This window comes from Kazachstania africana, chromosome 9, assembly GCF_000304475.1.
Source record: "Kazachstania africana CBS 2517 chromosome 9, complete genome".
NCBI classification, from domain to species: domain Eukaryota; kingdom Fungi; phylum Ascomycota; class Saccharomycetes; order Saccharomycetales; family Saccharomycetaceae; genus Kazachstania; species Kazachstania africana.
Window position 1 is genome coordinate 210,581 of NC_018948.1, and position 17,921 is coordinate 228,501.

The window sequence follows — 17,921 nt, forward strand, 5'->3', positions numbered from 1 at the left end:
CAGTACAATACGCTTTTTATTGGTATACACTCGACTGGCAAATCCTAAGAACGCTCTTCTTAGTACACTAATGAATCAACTACACTTGATCTTCACTAAGCATTTCCACGTTGGTCCCTCTTTGTTTATATTCTGTTTCAGGCAATGCATTGAGCGAAAAACTCTCAAGCAGTGACCTAATTAGGTAATAAGATTGCCTAATTAGGTCGATATGTCCCTAACAGGGCTCTCAACGTGTAGAACGATTTAATGTTAAGCCCTAAGTAAATGTTTAGGGCTCATCACGTGACATGTAATCCGATCAAAAAAATCAATTAGCCTGCATCTCGTTTAGGCAGAATGCATACTCATAACACCATCTGATATATAAGATATAATTCTTTTGTTGATCGAATGGACAAGGAATCGCTGTTGGAAGTATATAAATGAGTGATTCTTCCAGCGATGACGATTTTGGGAATTTTTCAGATGCGTCTATTGAAGATACCCATTTGGAAGAAGACGTAGCATTACTGACTGGTTCTGAAGTGATTGAATCCAGTATAAATGATCTATTTGGTGATGTGGAAGTAAATGTGGGTCGTGATGCAATTGAGCAGGATTGTAAACTCCAAGATCTTTTACATGATGAGAGAACTCGTGTAATATACGAGGAGATTTTCCAGAATAGGTACGTTTCGCCACCTTTCATTTGGGAAAAATCACATATAAGAGCCACAATGTTGCATATTCTCGGGGTTGTTGATCCACTAACCGTACAGAACTCTACTAAGGAAGAGAACATAGAGTTTAAACCTCTAGATGACTCCTTATTTTCAAAAATTTGTAAAATAATTGATGAAACTGACAGCAAAATTAGTCCTACAATTTTAAAAAACTCGTTCAATATCAAATATTTGCCCAAGCTGTCAACTCTTTCACAGGAGGAGGAGCAAATGGAGCAGGAGGCCAATATTCCGAATTTATTATCCCTAATGACCGACAAAAATATCAATTTGAAAGATTATCATGATGAGTTATGTCATGCCATTGATCTACTTTCTGTAAGGCTTAAAACGCTAAATAAGGAGCAAGAAGAACTGGTAGAGAGTAAATTAACTTTGGAAGGCGTTGTCACGAATCTTTCTGGCCATTCACAGAGGCTTCAAAGAAATGAAATTGCCTGGTACAAGAAAAAAACTCAACAGCATGCTAAATGGAAGAAATTCAGCTGGGTTAGTCGTTGACCACCAAAAGGCACAATTTTAGCATCGAGAAACGTGGCTAGGCTCGGTTTCTAGGACCACCTAAACTTCAAGTACGATTTGAGCTGGTTTATCAATCTGAACGATATCAAAAATTTATCGTCAATCACAACTTACAAGGGCATTACTTTACTTCCATAAAAGGACAGTACAATGAGGTTACGGACGAAATATTGGCAAGAGTCTACCACGATAGTCTCGCGTGCATACTGACGACCAGGTATCATATATTCTCAGCAATTTGAAAGGCTATAATGATATATTATACAGTGCGTTACCTTTATTTACATATTTTACCATAAACTTCTATATACAGGAGCATTTCATTCATTCAGATTTCTTATAGTCATAGTACCAAAGTTTCTCTGGTGGAAAATCCGTTGGCACTCTAAGTTCCAATGGAAATTTCTTACCGGCTTCATTTACATTGGCTACAGCATATAAATTAGGGCTTAGACTTTGTAACAAATCCATTGCTTCATTGATACTATTGTATTGTTGTTTCAGATTGTTCTGTCGCTCATTTTTCTTGATGTCCTGATAGATCGACCAAGCTTTAGTGATGGTTTGATGCTTAATAAGGTCCTCTTTACTTAATTTTAAGAGCTTCGGAACTTTTTTCCTGGCAGAAAGAACACTCAGTTGAGTAACCACTCTCTGTGCTTGTGGGCTGAGCGCATTGTTTCTCGATTTAGTTCTCTTATTCCTCACAAACGACAATGGCTTCAACATGTAAGGACTCGAAATTCCATTAAAAGTCCCCGGAAGTCTCTGCAATAACCGTTGCTGCATCTGTGTCTTCCAGCCAAAAATCAACTATAATTCCTTCTGAGTTACACAATTGACTCACCTAGATCAAATAATCACCCTGCTCCACGGGGTATATTGACCATCAATATCAACTTGTTTCAAATCTTCAAATCATTTTTCGCCGAATATCGATATCCTTCCCTTGGCATCCGGAGAGCCATTAATGTAATAAGGCTTGCAGATGGTTCAATCATCACCAACTGTAACTAACAATCCACTGTACCATCCAGTTAATGCCTGAAAAAGTTTACAAAGATAATGAAGAGAAAATATCCCTTGGGAGTAAAAGCACGAGGCCCCCCAAGGATCCTCCAACGTACGAAGAGGTGATGAGAAATGATGGCCAGGAACAAAATTCAAACAATTTTGGTGATGCACACGGTCAAGTACCGATCCAACGACCAACTTACGTTCACTACCCTCATCCAAACAGCAGGAGTGCTTTTCCCGGCGGAAAGAAGTTGACTTACGGTTCTTCAACTGCCAAAAACTTTCAAAAATGATTGAAAATGAGAGTCGTTATTTATACGGTTAATTGTTGTTATTTATATATATATATTCGTATGTTTGCTATCAATGGTATTGATATTCTGTTTCATTTCAGTTCTTCTGAGATCACACATCCTAAACCCAAAAATGCTTCCGTAAGAATTCTATCAAAGACGTAGTCTGTCCTAAACCCAGACGCAATGTACTCTTTCTTGCTTTGTAAATCCTGAATGAAAGGATCATTGTACATTGTTTCATCAACGGTGAATCTCTTCTTTGGTTCTCTGTCACCATTGAACGGTGTAAAAGGTACCATATCTTTCTTCCTGCTCACATTACTATTAGAACTGAAATATGGGTTACTTTTCAGTACTCTGTTAAGCTCTTCTAATTTCCTCCTAGCTGAAGACTTTTTCAATTTCACTGTGTTTTTAACACCCTCAATAACATCCTCCGTATCTATGGAATTTGAAGATGTGAGTCTATTAACGATTTCCTTCTTGGCCCACTCTTTATTGAAACGTTCTTCTTCTTCGATCTGTTTTTCAAGCAATCTCTTTTTTAACTTCATTTCCTTTTCGAACTGTTGTCTTGCAGCGAAATTCTCAGTGTCTTGCTTATTCCTTTCCATGTTGTTCAATATAAGCTGCTTATTTAGCTCTTCATATGTCCTTAATTTTTCTTCAGTCTTTACAACGTCAATACCATGATCCAGATTGAAGACTATATCTTCTACTTCCTCCAAATAGATATTGTACTCGTCCATATTCCCACCGAAATCACTTAACGTCTTATTAAACACATTAAACACTCTCTTCCTTATATCAACTTCCTTTTCCACACCAACATCATCGAATATCTGAGTCTTGAACTTGTTCTTTCTTAAAATCTTATTACACCCCTTGTAAGGACATTGTGCTGGACCTAGACTAAAGATACGATCAACACACGATTCACAAATCTTATGGTAACATTCTGGATTGACTAAAAATTTAAGGTCCGGAGACAAGTATCGATCAGTCTTACAAATCGGACACATATCTTTATTATCATCATATTCGTCCATACTGTTGGACAACATAGTCTTCGTGCTCATTCCACTGCTTGTTATATCACACACGCTCACGATATCTCTCCACAAGCAGCAACTCTACTCTAAAACCATATTCTTATGTAATATCAAAAGTACCAGATGATGCTTTAAATCTTCGCAAAATTTATATTTTATATATAACAGAAAATGAAAATACTATAAGGCAAAAGAAGGTCCCATAAAGTAGACGAAATGCCAATAGGAAGGGAATGAATTGGAATTGGGACTTGAATAAATATCCACAGTTAAGATGTGTCGTTCCCACGGTGTTTTTCTGCCTGATGGTGTATGGGACGTGGGCATTCATTCATAAGCTTTGTGTCAAGCAATTATTGGGGAGGCATAACCACCATGCCGCTGGTATAGCGTTGATAGTGGTGCAAAGTGTGCTGTTTGCGGTGATCTCATTTATATGGGCTCAAATTTTGGTGGTTGGTCCCGGAAGACAGCCTCATATTGCGCCATTTGAATTGGTTTCGACAAACACAACGTCAGAGACTCAACCAACTTCTACGGTACCTGCCAAATTGTATCAATGTGATTCGAATGGGTATCCACGGTGGTGTAGTAATTGTGAAGGTCTGAAATCCTTAAGATCACATCATTCTAGTGTGGCAAATTATTGTATTCCGAGATTTGATCATTATTGTATTTGGCTCGGTACAACAATTGGTAAGGATAACTACAAACAATTTGTAATTTTTTTATTCTACTGTACCGTATCATTTGGCATTATGTGGATCAGTGCTATCGTCTGTTACTTGAAGTATGGAAGGCATTATCAAGAACAAAATAATTTTGATGGCAATTTGGTCACTTTAGTAATTTTGGGGGCGATGGGTTGGTTTTTCGTTGCTGGATTGCTACTTGCACATATTAGCTATATGGTGAGGAATTTGACATCGCTAGAAGTAATAATGTTGAACAATAACAAGAAATTCAAGAAAAAACACAGAAAGAACTCAGAATTTCCTACAGAGAGAACGGTATTTCTTTCATTCTGGGATGAAGATCGAAATGAAAGGTATATCATTGAGGTGACAAGTACTGAATTTATCAAATGCTTCGATAAGAAAAGCTATTTGAAAAACTGTCAAGAATTCATGGGCCAAAACCCTTTGTTATGGTTATTTCCGGTTGCTGCTTACAAGAGAACACAAGCTGCATCGTCTCTTGAAAAGCAGTACGACTTGGATACCATACTGGGGACTTACAACGAAACTGTCAGTAAGAATGCTATCGTTTTCTTAAAGGGAAAAATTTCTCGAGGAGAGTATCTTACAACCCTCGATGCTCACGGTGATAAATTCCTCTCTAACTAGCAGAAAGGTAATCATAATTAAGAACCTGCTTGTAAGCTCATCGAGGCTGCCATGTTCCAAATTAAATTCCACCACACTGGGTCGGATGTCTAGGGTTAAAATAGAGAAATAGGTAGGGCTGCCAGACTAACCGCCCGGCTTTTCTCAAATTCAGATTAGGGTTAGACGCGGTCGGATTTTCGCACGCTGTCAAATTTCCTTTTCTGGAAAGGGATCAACATTGAAATTGTCGTCAACAAAGAAATCATGAAAATAACACAAGTAGTTGTTGACAACAAAAACATAAAATAAATATAAAGAGTGTTCTTTCCATTTGTGAGTACAGTAGGATATATTTAGAAGTAACAGTAGATTGTACTCAAGGCTCACTGTTAGAAAGGAAAATAGCAGGAAGAGAAGAATAAGAAAATCAAACCTAAAAATAATGGACTATTTAGAACCTAGGTTCGATCCCAATAATTCGAAAGTTGCTGACTTGAGAAGAATATTATTTGAAAATAATGTTGTTTTCCCCACAAAGGCCAAGAAGTCTACCCTTGTTGGACTTTTCGAAGAAGAAGTTAGACCAAAAATTTCGTCATTAAGAAAGAAACATAAAAATGTGAAACCAAGCTCCGAAGGTATCGTCAATGCATCTTCAGCATCATCCTCTTTACCAGAGAGAAAGAAGAGAACTAGGGAAACTAAGAATAAAGAGGAAAAGGTCGATGAAGATGGAGACGTCAAGATGGAGGAAACTACACCTTCTAAATCAAGGGAGTCTCGCAATAGAAAAAAGAGGAAAACAGGTGAAAGATCAAGGACAAGCTCGCCAGTTAAACGTGAATCTAAAGCTAGCGTCAAATCTTCGCCAACAAAATCAGAAAGTAAGTCGTTAATCATGGAGAAACCTGAAGAGAGTGAAAAGACTTTTGAACAACGTACTCCAAGAGCAACGAGATCTCTTAAAACTGAAGGTGTTGCCGCAACAGAACCTTCACCAAGTAAAGGACGTAAGAGAAGCAATAGAAGTGTTATTGACACTTCAAACTTAAATATCAGTGAAGAGCTTCCACGCAGATTGAGAAGTGCCGACACAAAGAAAACTGAACCTTCCAAGGAAAAAGAGATGGCCGCTGCTGCATTCAGTGAACAACTTGAGGAGTCTATGCCTCAAATAATACCAACCTCTTTTCAACAGAAATGTCATGCTAAACTTGAGAAAATGAGAAAAATAATGAGTTGCCAAAAAGTTCAACCTTTTGCCAAAATGATGGCGGGCAATTTTAAAGCATATTTAATATTCTCTATTATTGCTCTTCCAATCCTGTTTGCTCTGTGGTATAGAGAGCAAAGAATAAGGGTGGGTTATTGCGGCAAAGAGTTACCATTAATCCCATTAGCTTCTGGTCGCACTGACAATGTCTTTTTTCAAAAGATAGACTCTCTTTTAAAGTTTGTCAAACCCAAGTGTTTACCATGTCCTAGCAATGCCAAGTGCTATTCTTTGATGGATATGGACTGCTACCCGCAATTCAAGCGTTATTCTTCAATCTTTAAATTGAATGGTTTAATTCCCTTGACCGATTATTGTATTATCGACAATACAAAAGAAAAATTAGTAAACAAAATGGTCAACTACATGTTGAAAAAATTAAGATCTAAAAATGGAAGTGTTGACTGCGGTACTGCTAAAAGCGATCTTATAAGCGGTATGATTGAAGATGATTTGTATGATTCAATTTATGAGAAGTTCAGCAATAAATATTCTGATGATGAATTTGAAGAGTTGTGGTCAGAAGCTTTAGATAAGCTTGAAGATTTAAAGGAAATCAAAATTTCAGTAACAGATATTATTGGCCCTGATCAGATGAAAATCATTCGTTCCACCTCGAAAAAGTCCATAGGATTGAAATGCAGATTGGGCTCTCCCCTACTAAAAAATTTCAGAGATGTTCTATCGACCTGTATTAAATTAAGATATGTTACCGCAATTATTGCTATTTTTGGCATCATATCCTTCTTTACTTTTAAATACACAAGAAAATGTTTAACAAGGAGAAAGTTAATAACATTTTACACCGAGAAGGCCATAGAAAAATTAAAAAAAGCCAAAAGGACTAGAAATAACTCATCAGGATTAGATACTTTACAAATCAGGGATGATGTATTATCCGAAGTTACTAATTTAAAGGATAAAAATTATTTCTGGAGTCAAATGATGAAGAGAATGGATGCTGACGAAAAAAATATTGCTTCGACTCAGATTGAAGTACATGGAGAAATTATAAAATATTGGAACTGGATTGGCAATGACAATTAGTTTATTTTTGTCTTATTGAATCTTCTTTTCCGATTCGTCCTTTGAAAAGGATGTGTTCTTATACTAGTACTCGTATATATAATTTTAGTTTACCAGTATGGTGTAATAAACATTGTAGTATATAATTATTTAAATAAAGTGAAGTACAATATTCCTGGAAGTTAATATACAGATGTAGTAGGAATGCTACGGATCGAATTGCCTGTAAAAGCCCTCAAAGAACAACTAATTGAAGATATCACAAAAGTAATTTCTTTTTATTCTTTTGTTTAATATATATAGATAGAAGATATATACGACAAATAATCACGCCAAACCAAACCCTTCAGATCCCTCATTGATGGCAATCAATAACGATCCACGAAGTGTTTCATAAGAGCTATAAGCTGGTAAGTTTAATTGATTGAAACAGGTGTGTGACGATGGCAATCTTTCTGTTGAACCATAATCTCTATGAATTGAAAATTTACAAACACCGCTAACACCACTTAGTTCCTTAAACCCATTTAATGGGACTTTACTTGTACCAGTAATGAACTGGAGTAGTTTTGCTCTTTCTTCAGCATCAAATGATCTTACTGCTCTCCAAAAATAATTTACTTGTTTACAAGATTCTGTATAGTTGACATATGTGGTATTATTCCTCCAGTCATCTACATCGATGTCAGGGAGACCACTTATCAATAGTTCTAATTCTTGCTCATCAAAAATGGAAATGATATCCTTTGGAATTAATGTATAGAACCCCGTTAAGAAATTGTCCATTTGTTCTTTAACGGAGAGATGAAGCTTATACTCTACGATACTCTTGACATACTCTCTTTTATTGGCCTCAGATACAGGGATATTTCTACCATTTTCAATCAAATCAACAATCTTGTGTTCTCCGTAATCATCAACTTCCACAGAAAATGTTTCCTCAAATATGTCAGTGATATCATTTTCAAGTATCCATACTAGCGATTTATAGTAATCCAAATCTAGTGATTCCATATCTTTCAATGAAACGGGCTTTCCTAGAATATTTTTATACACTTCTCTGCTGAAATGGCAATCCAAGAAACATTGGTCACAGATTGCCTTACCAATTATCATGCCTATAAATTTGAAGAAAGATAAATGCTCTGGATTAATACCCGACGCACGATTTGGGTGGAAGGTCGTCTTATCTGATGCAACCGGTAAAAATAATGCGTAGTCAGGGTTAAACATCTGTCTGGACAAAACTTGATACCATTCTCTTGTAACACCACCAGCATCGACACCACTTTCTCCTTTAAAGGTAATTTCCAGCTTCGATTTCTTAATCTCATCATCAGCTTTAAAAAAGAGAGCTCTATAAGAATCTAAAAATACTTGATTACGATTTACTGAAATCGGAAGTTTTGGACGATCACGAAGTTCTGAACGTAACTTGGCATTGAAATAATATCTCTTATTATCAAAATCTAAAATTTTCGGATTTTTAACTAATAATGAGAATGGACCACTCATTAATTTGGGGTTGGAGCGAACCATTTGATTTAGTAATTTCTTATGAGTATCAGTAAAAGGGAAGAACAAATTCTCAACAGAGATTTGAGAGAAATCTGAATTTCTCTCCTCGTATTTCATTGGTTTTTCTGACTGATTTATCTTGCTATGTTTGCAAACCACCATTAAAGCTTCAATGGATGGTAGAAGAATAGTAGCTGAGGTGTTTAAATTTTTCTTCTTTTCAAAGGTGGTTAGACACATACTGAGGGCGCTCCACACAGTACCTAATCCCATTCTATTATAAAGGGACGATAGCGTTTCCAAATTGGATTGTTCATCTTTCTTCTTGTGCGTGTATAAATAATCCATGGCGGTGAGAACTTTCAACAGTTTTGCTTGCTCAGAGCTTGGAACTGTTATTTTTTGAACTAACTCAGCGTCCATTTCAGTACCATTTCCAACCTTTGATGCTTCTTTACAGAAGGCTTCTAAATCATTGGTCAATAATTTTGAGGTAGTCTTAGCCTGAGCAATCAGCTCCTCTGTAAATATTTCAATACTTCCTTTCAAAGTTGACAAATTATACATGATATTCAAAGATTGTTGGAATACTTTTGTGGTACAACTATCTAGATTCATTATTGATATGATCAATTTAAGTTCTTTAAGTTCTAAGTGAGGAAGTTGCATCTTTATTTTCTTGCTACTAGCTTGATTTAAACTCTTGGCTACCACAGAAATTGCTTTCGTGCATGTTTCTAAAATGTTCGTTAGCAAGTCCATCAGCACCGTTTCATCTGTAATCAACTTACGAGTAAGCAAAGAGAACAGGTATTTTATCGGAAGCTTCTCATTTCTATTGAATATATCTTTTTTATTTTTCAAAATGGTTTTGTTGACCATTAAATTTTCATGCTCTGTGATAAAAAAGAACTTAAGTCTAGCATCAGTATCAATTAAATTCTGTAGGATCTCGATAGTTTGATTAGCTACAACTAAGGGAGTGCAGTCGGCCGAAACTTGGCGAGTGTTGCTAAACTTCCCAGATCCTTGGGCACGCGAACTAATCAAAGTGTAGACCTTTTCCAGGGAATGCTGGTTTATCGTTCCTTCTGTGAGAATGAATAAAAGTAGATTGATTATATCACTTCGGTCCTGTTTACTGGAACATAGACGATAGAATAATTCGTGGTAAATTTCCCTCTGAATATAAGGCTGTGAAATGAAAATTGCTTTCACAAGTGCAGATATTCCTGTTCGATCGAGAAGAGGCTCGAAATAAATCCGACCTGATTTTTTCTTTTCTGCTTCATTAGTGATAGGTTGATCTCTTTGATCCCCATCACGATCGTTTGAATTGATGGCTGCTGAATTATCCTCCTCATTATCACTTAGCATATCATAGTCCTCGTTTTGGGTAACATTTGAACGAATAGAATTGATCATGTGAGAGAATCTTGTTTCAGCCGCCTCTTGCTCTAAAATTTCTTCTCTTAGCGTTTGTGGTATAGCAGATAAAAACTCTGTATCAATCTCCCTCGTATGAATACCTTCATTATGTATGGCCTCTGCTCTCCTCTCACGAACGTGTTGCGCAAACACTTCGGAACGCATCTCATCTGGTAAAGCATTTAAAAATTCTGGATCTATGTCGGTCCCGCCGATGTCCACCTCTTCTCCATCAATGTTAACGTAGACAGGCTCATGTTCGTGTGCCTCAGGACTTGTCGCTCCATCAATATGTTCTTCATAGCTAGGGTCTTCCAAAACAAGGTCCTCATCTTCATGACCAGAGGAATCTTCATCTTCAGATACATCAGCATCTTCTGGATATGACTCAAAATCATGCGGTTTGCTTTCAAATTCTCCCTTATGACTTCTTTGGAAAAGTGACTCTTCATAAGCTTTCGTCTTCCTAAAAGCTTCTAAACTGGGCTGGAAAAGTCTATACACGATACTAGGAATAATACAATAAAGGTCACTCCTGGAATCGTAAAACATATCATACACATCTTTCCATCTCGCAATAGTAGATTTCAACACAACTCCGCTAATTGTCTTTTCATCAAAGATTTCGCCAGAAAAGAGAACGTCAGCAAAGTGTGTGCGGTTGGATCTTGGGCGTGCGCCTGTACCAATACTAACCAGTTGATCGTTTAGATCACTTTCAATTTGTTCAAGTCCTGAGGGTCCCAAAGGATTTACAAGATTGCTTTGGTTACGTCTACCATTATTCAAAAATGATAAGGATGGTGGAAGCAGGCCACCTCCGCGAGAAGAACGGTGGCGATGTCTTGGAACTTGCCTTTGGGCATCATCCACTCTAAATAAAGTTTCCTCCTCCGGACTAAAGACATGCTCAATACCTTGGAACACACCTCTTGTTTCTTCGTCTGATGACTCATCTTCCAGTTCAATCCCATCAGTTAAAGTCCAAATTCTCCGAGCACCACGAAACCTATTTGTCTCTTGCATGTCAGCCTCGGTATCTTCGACATCGTCATTGTCATCCTCAGAAGATGAAAGATCTGATAGGCCCGATTCCCAGTCGGATTCATCAACGTCATCATAATCACTAATCTCAATCATAGAATCAGAAGAATAATCTTCTTCATCACCATCACCGGAATAACTATCACTTTCCACAAATACTTGACTGTCGCTTTCATCTGTATCAATTACATCAATTTCCACAGACATTCCATCTGAATCAACACTGAATGAATATTCAGCTGCTTCATCAGAGTCCAGGAGGCTTGCTTCTTCTCGTTCGCCGTCGACAACTCCTCCTTCTTCTTCATCATCATCTTCGTTTTCATCAGTAAATACCACTTCAAATCCATCTTCATCAGTATCGACGAATGCTATATCTTCGTCATCAACTATAAGGGAGTCTCCATCGTCGTCATCGTCGTCATCCTCAACATCTTCTACATCGTACATACCTAGTGCAGAATTTCTAAACATATCCGAGGCTTCTTCTTTTTCAGACTCCTCCTCGACTTCAACATCGTCGTCATTCACCTCAATCTTAAATAGATCCGAAAAATCATTTCTAGTTGAAGTGATAGCATTTAGTACATCCACGGCGTTGTTAAATAATCTCTTACAAAATGGGTAATTCAAGTCTAGATTAGCCATGCAATCGGTAATTGTTGAAGGTATGTTTAATTCAAGCATTATTTTGCATATCTGATATCTGTCTGCATCGATTCTGTTAGGATCTAGCAACAATCTCAAGTAAGGTGCTTGGATGTAAACCATCAAAGAGAGAGTACTGAGCCAAGTATCAATCTTATCAACATTCGCTTCTAATAATTTTTGCGTAGATGTGGAATACTTAAGTGCCTTTACGATAGCCTCTACTGTGAACTTTCTTATGAAAGTGATGTCTGGATCAGCAATTTTTGGATCAGCTTTAGTAATAGAGGCATCTTGGACCGAGGTCATAAATCCAACAACAACTGACTTAGCTAGCATACTTATGACTTCCTTTCTTTTTAGTTCGTGTTTGGTTCTTTCGACATCTGAGGATTTGTCCAAAATTTGATATAGAAAGAAATTGAGAGCTGCTGCCCTAGGTTTAGGGCGTTCGGAGTAGATATTTCTTTTATCAAAGGTTAGGAATTCCAATTTACATTGATCGTAACTCGTTACCAATTCAATAAGGACCTTTAAAAGAAATATCATGTACGCGCATACTGGATTTCTTGACGGTTCAGGTTTGTCTTGCTTTTCCTTCTTGCTGGCGTCATCATACTCAGACGACTGCGGCTCTGAAAGCCAATCTTTTTGAGCGGCTGCCATAAGCTGTGTCAACAACAAATGCACAATCCCAGAGCGCTCTTGAAATTCTGTCTTGGGACGAGTCTTTTTTTGTGCAATGTCCTCTCCTTCTTTAAATTTTTTCCTTTCCAAAACAAGGTCTGAAAGATACTCTTTATCACTGAAATCAATGAACTGTGCCGATTCACACAAAACACTAGTAAATATAGTTGGATTTCTGACGACAGTATGAGGTTTCTCATCTAAAATATCTCTGAGCTCTCGAATTTTCTCTTTTGGCTCTCCTAAAGACCTAGTAACAAAACTTTTCTGTAGCTCAAATCTTATTAGATTTTCAACAACAAATTGGTCTTCAAAGCAACGTCTGACAAGTAGAAGAAAGGCACTTTCAAGGAACCTGATCTTGTCTGATTTTTGGCATTGGCCAATCACCTTCAAAATTTTGGATAATATGCCAGATTGGTTAACATCCTTGACATTCAGCGGATCACGAGCATATAAAAGTAAGATTCTGCATATTGAAACTGCTGAATAAAAATTGCTAATATCACCAACCCTTATCAACTTATGGAACATTGTTTGTTTAGTTTTTGCTGATACTGGGTATACATCTAATGGCTCGACCGGCATTTCTGCTTCAATTTTTAAGTTTCTTTCTAGTGGTTCCAATTGTGGCAACTCAGAGGCAGATAGCAAAATTTCATAACAATAAAGTGCTTTTGAGAACCACGCTGTATTTACGTGCTCTGGAGCTAATATGTTATTCATATGATTCATAAATTTATTCATTACGAGTTTGTCAACTCTACTTGGAGGCCTTTCACTAAGAAGAATGCCGAACATGTGAAGATGGGAGGATAAGGTTGAACGATCGTCGATTGAAATGGTCTCTATTTTTTGTACAATACTATGTTGTATGACCACAAAAGGTTCAGAAACACATTTCATCATTTCTAGTGAGGTCTTAGTAATGGCATTTACTAGTTTTGGGTACAGCGGAAGCACCTCAAAAAAGCCACCCTTTCGTACTGTTATATCGAACATTTGTGCTCTCAATTTATTAAGTGATTTACTGCGTAATTCCTTATCTGGATAGATCTTCAATATGTTAAGGGCTTGATTGTTTGCAGCAAGAATTTTTTCACATTGTTCAGACGTTCTAGCATCTACCAATTCGTCGGCATATTGTTCTCCAATTTCAGAGTCCTTGCACTTAGAAATTGAGAGACCGAAAAGAAATCTCCTAGCTGAATTGGAATCTACTCCTGCATCAGTGAGAATTCTCATTTGTTCAGATACAGCCTCAATTGAATCCCAGCGAAGCTCATGCATTAGTTCTATATCGAAACCTTCATCAGAAACCGATATGTAAGAGTTATTCATTATGGTTAAAAGTTGTTTAAAAACGGTATACGGAATGGTCCTGTTATTCGAAGAAAATATTTCATGGCTGTCATTCCAAGTGTGAAGCATAAAAAGCGACAAGGTTTGGATACGCTCAATTAGTCCTTGAGACAAATTCTTTGAGAAAATAACATTCGAATAATAATCTTCTATCCGCTTGATTGTCTCGACCGTGTCCGTCCGAATGGATTTGTTGAAGAATGATAAGACATTTATGATACAGCTAACAATGAGAACTTCTTTTGTATCCTTGACATAATCAATCTCTTCCACTCCAGATAAGTCTTTGAAATCCTTTAATTTTGAGAGCCATTCTGTAACAAGCTCTAGATATACATTATAACCGCCCTTCTGATAAAATAAAACTGCAGGAACGGTTTGTAAGATGTCACCTGAACTTAGGCCTGCCTTTGGAAAGGAAAGAACATAACTGTTAAAGTTTAACAGAACAAGGAAGTATCCAGGATTCAAATTACGTGGAATCTCTTTGATCATTTTAGTAAGATGTGTGACTACAACGTCAAATGTACGTACTTCCATCACTTGATTAGGCATATCTAGCTGTAATTCTGTATTGCCACGGTCTTTTGAATGTGACAACCTTAGGAATGCTTTGAATAAAATTGCGATATGTGACTGTATATTGCTCAAAATTCGCCTTGTCTGAAATGTATTCTTAAACTTTGCAGATGTCTTATTGTCTTTTTGGTCACCTCTAACTGGCTTTTGAGAATGTATTAAGATCGGAGGCGCATGCCCGTAGGACTCTGGTCTTGTCTCAGTTGCAACTTGGTCTGGTAAATTTGTGCGAATATACATTTCCTCCAAAACACACTTCTGCAGTAAAAGACTCAAATTTTCAATGATCTCAAATCCTTCGGACTTGAAATATTCAAGTATTTGAGTAACCCTAGTTGGAGTTAGTCTAGAATAATGCACATAAACATTAGATGTGATGTACAGCAGAGAACAAATGCCAGATAATTCTCCCAAGATATAGTCAATACCTGAATTATCCTGACCACGTCTCGCACTTAAGAAAAAGCTGTTATTATTGTGAAAACGTAAAAATTCTGTGATATTTCTTAATTTTTTGTCTAATACTCCAAAAACAGCTGTAAATGCGTATTCCTTGTGCTCTTCCTCGAAGGTTTGGAGGATATCAACAATATTTAGCATAGTTTGGGAGGAAATAAAATCAAATGGGGGCCTGTCTATGTTAACTGTGGATAGCAGGTCTTCCACTCTCAAAACTTCAGGTAATGCATGCAAAACAGAACTATCCAATGTCATTCCATAAAACAAGCTGGTAAAACAATCTAGGATACCTGTTGAATCTTGGATATCCCAAAAGGCTAACTCACCTGCCGATTCTTCCTCGTCGAGAATAGGTTCGTCTTTCGAATGATAGAAATAATCGTTGTCACCGGTTGGCTCGTATAGAAATGATTGCGTGTAGTTTATTTTATTTGGCAACTCTTTCACAACGTCACAAAATGCGTCAAGAATAAGAGGTTGCAGATCAGGATAATGTCTTGCTAATTCATCAATACTTGAACCAAAATCATTAAGTTCCTCTGTCCATGAAAGAGCCCTGGAAAATTCTGGATTCATTATTGCATCAAATAAGTACTTCACCATATTTTTCTCCTTCACCCTTTGTAATCCTGAATTGCTCAAGCAAAGTGCAGAAATAACATCTGGAAGCAGAAAGATTAGATGCGGATGCGGAGCGATAAATTCTTCGAAGTGATCTATAATGAATGGAACCAGACCGGCCTCCACCAAAATTGAATAAATTGTAGGCTCACTATTAATAACTTTTTGTACCACATCCAAAGTGTATTCTATTAATGTATATCCGAAAACAGGTCTATTTTCTAGTATTTGTTTTAGTGACGCTAGAATTGGAGAGTCTATAAGATTTCTGATGCGGTCTCCTGAGTCATTTTTTAATAATCTTATTGTGAGTTTTAGAAGACTTCTGATATAAGCTTGTTGTCTAAAGGAAATAGAATAGTCAGTTGGCCCATATTTTGGAGGTTTTGCAAAATCTGGATTTTGTAGAGCAAAAGTAATTTCCTCGGTTATACAATTGATTAAAATATTGAAGCCGTCATTAGCAATAAATTCTGTTGTCGAACTCGAATCCCTTATAAAGGACTGTAACAAGTGTGTTGCAGATGCAGTGGTACGTCTGTATTTTGTTTGTTTAATTGATATAATATTCAATAAGCATGGAATTAGTCCTGCAGCTAGAAGGGAGTCGTGTAGAGTTTTTACAGCAGATATATTGACAATGACATAAAAAAATCTCACATTATACTCCTCATTAATCTCTCCATCCTCTGTACGTAGAAGCTTACCAATTTGGCGCAATATTTGGAATAATGCACCATGTGATAGATTACCACCTAAATTCCTCATAATATCAGAACACCAAACGTGTTTCAATGAAATACATTCCAAAGCAAATAATGCGTCCAAGCGCAGTGCTGATGGTATTTTTTGTTCAGCTAATGAAATGAAATCTGTCAAACAGTTGAAGGTATATGGATCGATTTCAAAAAGCTTAGAGCTTACTTGAGGAGGAACATAAATTGTATTCACTAATGCAACTGAATTAAATTTGGTCCTTATTATTAAATTCCTTAATTGTAAGTTCTCATAAGAGTCGTCGCTAAATGCCTTTGCCAGAGTGACTTGTAATGAATAATCGAACCATGTTTCAGAAGGTAGGACTTCCATACCTTTATCAAAAAGTTGTTGTAAGGAAAATGTCCTTAAATCTTCATTACTTAAACAAAATTTTTTCATGGAAGATGATTGTTGATTACCATCACGGTTATGAGGTTTCTTCTCACTACTAAAGTAAGCATATTTCAATTTAGTCCACTTGGAAGGTATATTTTTTTTATCGAAAAATAAATCTGCTATTGTGAAATGCTCTCCATTGTCATCAGGCACCGAAGAGGGGAATGCTAAAGCTAATTTCAAAACTTTTTTCTTCAAATCCTGGCGAGTAAGAGCGTTTTCTGGTGCCATTCGTTCTCTTGATATTAAGTATCTTTCACCAACGATTGCTAAAACTTTGATGGCACCTAATTTGACCCTAAAATTGGGACAATTTAGTAAATTATTCATAACGTCCGTAGAGGCGTAAATAAATCTTTTCTCAGTATTAAAGAGTAAGCGGGATGTGAATTCTGTCAATATTACACAAGCATCCTCGTTTTCCTTGGACATTTCGTTGAGCTTGACAGGTCTTTTCTTATAGTTGTCAGATTCATAAGAGTATTTTTTGATTATCTTTGATAAAAAATCATCGATTCTATTTAGGACTGGGATCCAGATAAATAAGTCATCCTTAGGTCTATCCCATTCCTGAATATTTTTAAGTTTTATTAAAAAGGATTGCTCGTCACAAGTAGTTAACTCGTCCAGTAAAGGCTGGAATGATTTGGCCAAATATTCCTTCTGTAATTTTTCGAATCTAGTCAATTTTAGCATTATTTCTATAACTACAAATTTTATGGGTATTGCAAATAAAAAGAGGTCCCTTAAATAGGTTTAATAATATAGTGATAATAGGCTATCGATGACACTACTTCAATGAGATATGTGTAATATGGTGATCAGTGGCGCTGAAAAATCTAAAATTGAGATTGAACAAAAACTTTTTCTTGTTGAGATAATAGATTTTAAGCAGCTTAAAACGTTAGAGGCTGTAGTGAAATAACAATTTTGAGCTTACTTTGGGAGGTAAATGCTCTTTTGTTATCTTATTTCAACTTACTTCTTTCAATGCCATATCCTTCATATCAAAAGACATCTTAAAACTTTTCATATTGCTAAAAAAAAAATGATTTATGTTCAGCCATGCGAGGCCGGGTTATATGATTATAAAACCCCAATAGGAGTCCAAACAAGAAGCTGTGGGTCATCCAAGTATGACTGGCTGTAATGGACGCTGATTTTAGGTAGAGTGCATTTAT

At 36.7% G+C, this 17,921-nt stretch overlaps 7 protein-coding genes across 7 annotated transcripts; 4 read left to right on the plus strand and 3 right to left on the minus strand.

Annotated features, from left to right (window-relative positions):
* Nucleotides 1–425: 425 nt before the first annotated feature.
* On the plus strand, nucleotides 426–1,226 carry LAA2 (Laa2p; the record flags this gene model as incomplete). Its single annotated transcript, XM_003958974.1, has 1 exon — nucleotides 426–1,226. The coding sequence occupies one exon, from the start codon at nucleotides 426–428 to the stop codon at nucleotides 1,224–1,226; it is 801 nt and encodes a 266-aa protein (XP_003959023.1).
* A 345-nt stretch (nucleotides 1,227–1,571) lies between these two features.
* On the minus strand, nucleotides 1,572–2,036 carry MRPL28 (mitochondrial 54S ribosomal protein mL40; the record flags this gene model as incomplete). Its single annotated transcript, XM_003958975.1, has 1 exon — nucleotides 1,572–2,036. The coding sequence occupies one exon, from the start codon at nucleotides 2,034–2,036 to the stop codon at nucleotides 1,572–1,574; it is 465 nt and encodes a 154-aa protein (XP_003959024.1).
* Nucleotides 2,037–2,287: 251 nt separating this feature from the next.
* On the plus strand, nucleotides 2,288–2,557 carry CMI8 (Cmi8p; the record flags this gene model as incomplete). Its single annotated transcript, XM_003958976.1, has 1 exon — nucleotides 2,288–2,557. The coding sequence occupies one exon, from the start codon at nucleotides 2,288–2,290 to the stop codon at nucleotides 2,555–2,557; it is 270 nt and encodes an 89-aa protein (XP_003959025.1).
* Nucleotides 2,558–2,649: 92 nt separating this feature from the next.
* TFB3 (TFIIH/NER complex subunit TFB3) lies at nucleotides 2,650–3,639 on the minus strand (the record flags this gene model as incomplete). The annotated part of the gene is made up of 1 exon (XM_003958977.1): nucleotides 2,650–3,639. One exon carries the CDS (start codon nucleotides 3,637–3,639, stop codon nucleotides 2,650–2,652), a length of 990 nt encoding a protein of 329 aa, XP_003959026.1.
* Nucleotides 3,640–3,845: 206 nt separating this feature from the next.
* PFA5 (palmitoyltransferase PFA5) lies at nucleotides 3,846–4,958 on the plus strand (the record flags this gene model as incomplete). The annotated part of the gene is made up of 1 exon (XM_003958978.1): nucleotides 3,846–4,958. The coding sequence occupies one exon, from the start codon at nucleotides 3,846–3,848 to the stop codon at nucleotides 4,956–4,958; it is 1,113 nt and encodes a 370-aa protein (XP_003959027.1).
* Nucleotides 4,959–5,382: 424 nt separating this feature from the next.
* On the plus strand, nucleotides 5,383–7,260 carry HEH2 (Heh2p; the record flags this gene model as incomplete). The annotated part of the gene is made up of 1 exon (XM_003958979.1): nucleotides 5,383–7,260. The coding sequence occupies one exon, from the start codon at nucleotides 5,383–5,385 to the stop codon at nucleotides 7,258–7,260; it is 1,878 nt and encodes a 625-aa protein (XP_003959028.1).
* Nucleotides 7,261–7,566: 306 nt separating this feature from the next.
* Nucleotides 7,567–17,436, minus strand: TOM1 (E3 ubiquitin-protein ligase TOM1; the record flags this gene model as incomplete). Its single annotated transcript, XM_003958980.1, has 1 exon — nucleotides 7,567–17,436. The coding sequence occupies one exon, from the start codon at nucleotides 17,434–17,436 to the stop codon at nucleotides 7,567–7,569; it is 9,870 nt and encodes a 3,289-aa protein (XP_003959029.1).
* Between the last annotated feature and the right edge of the window lie 485 nt (nucleotides 17,437–17,921).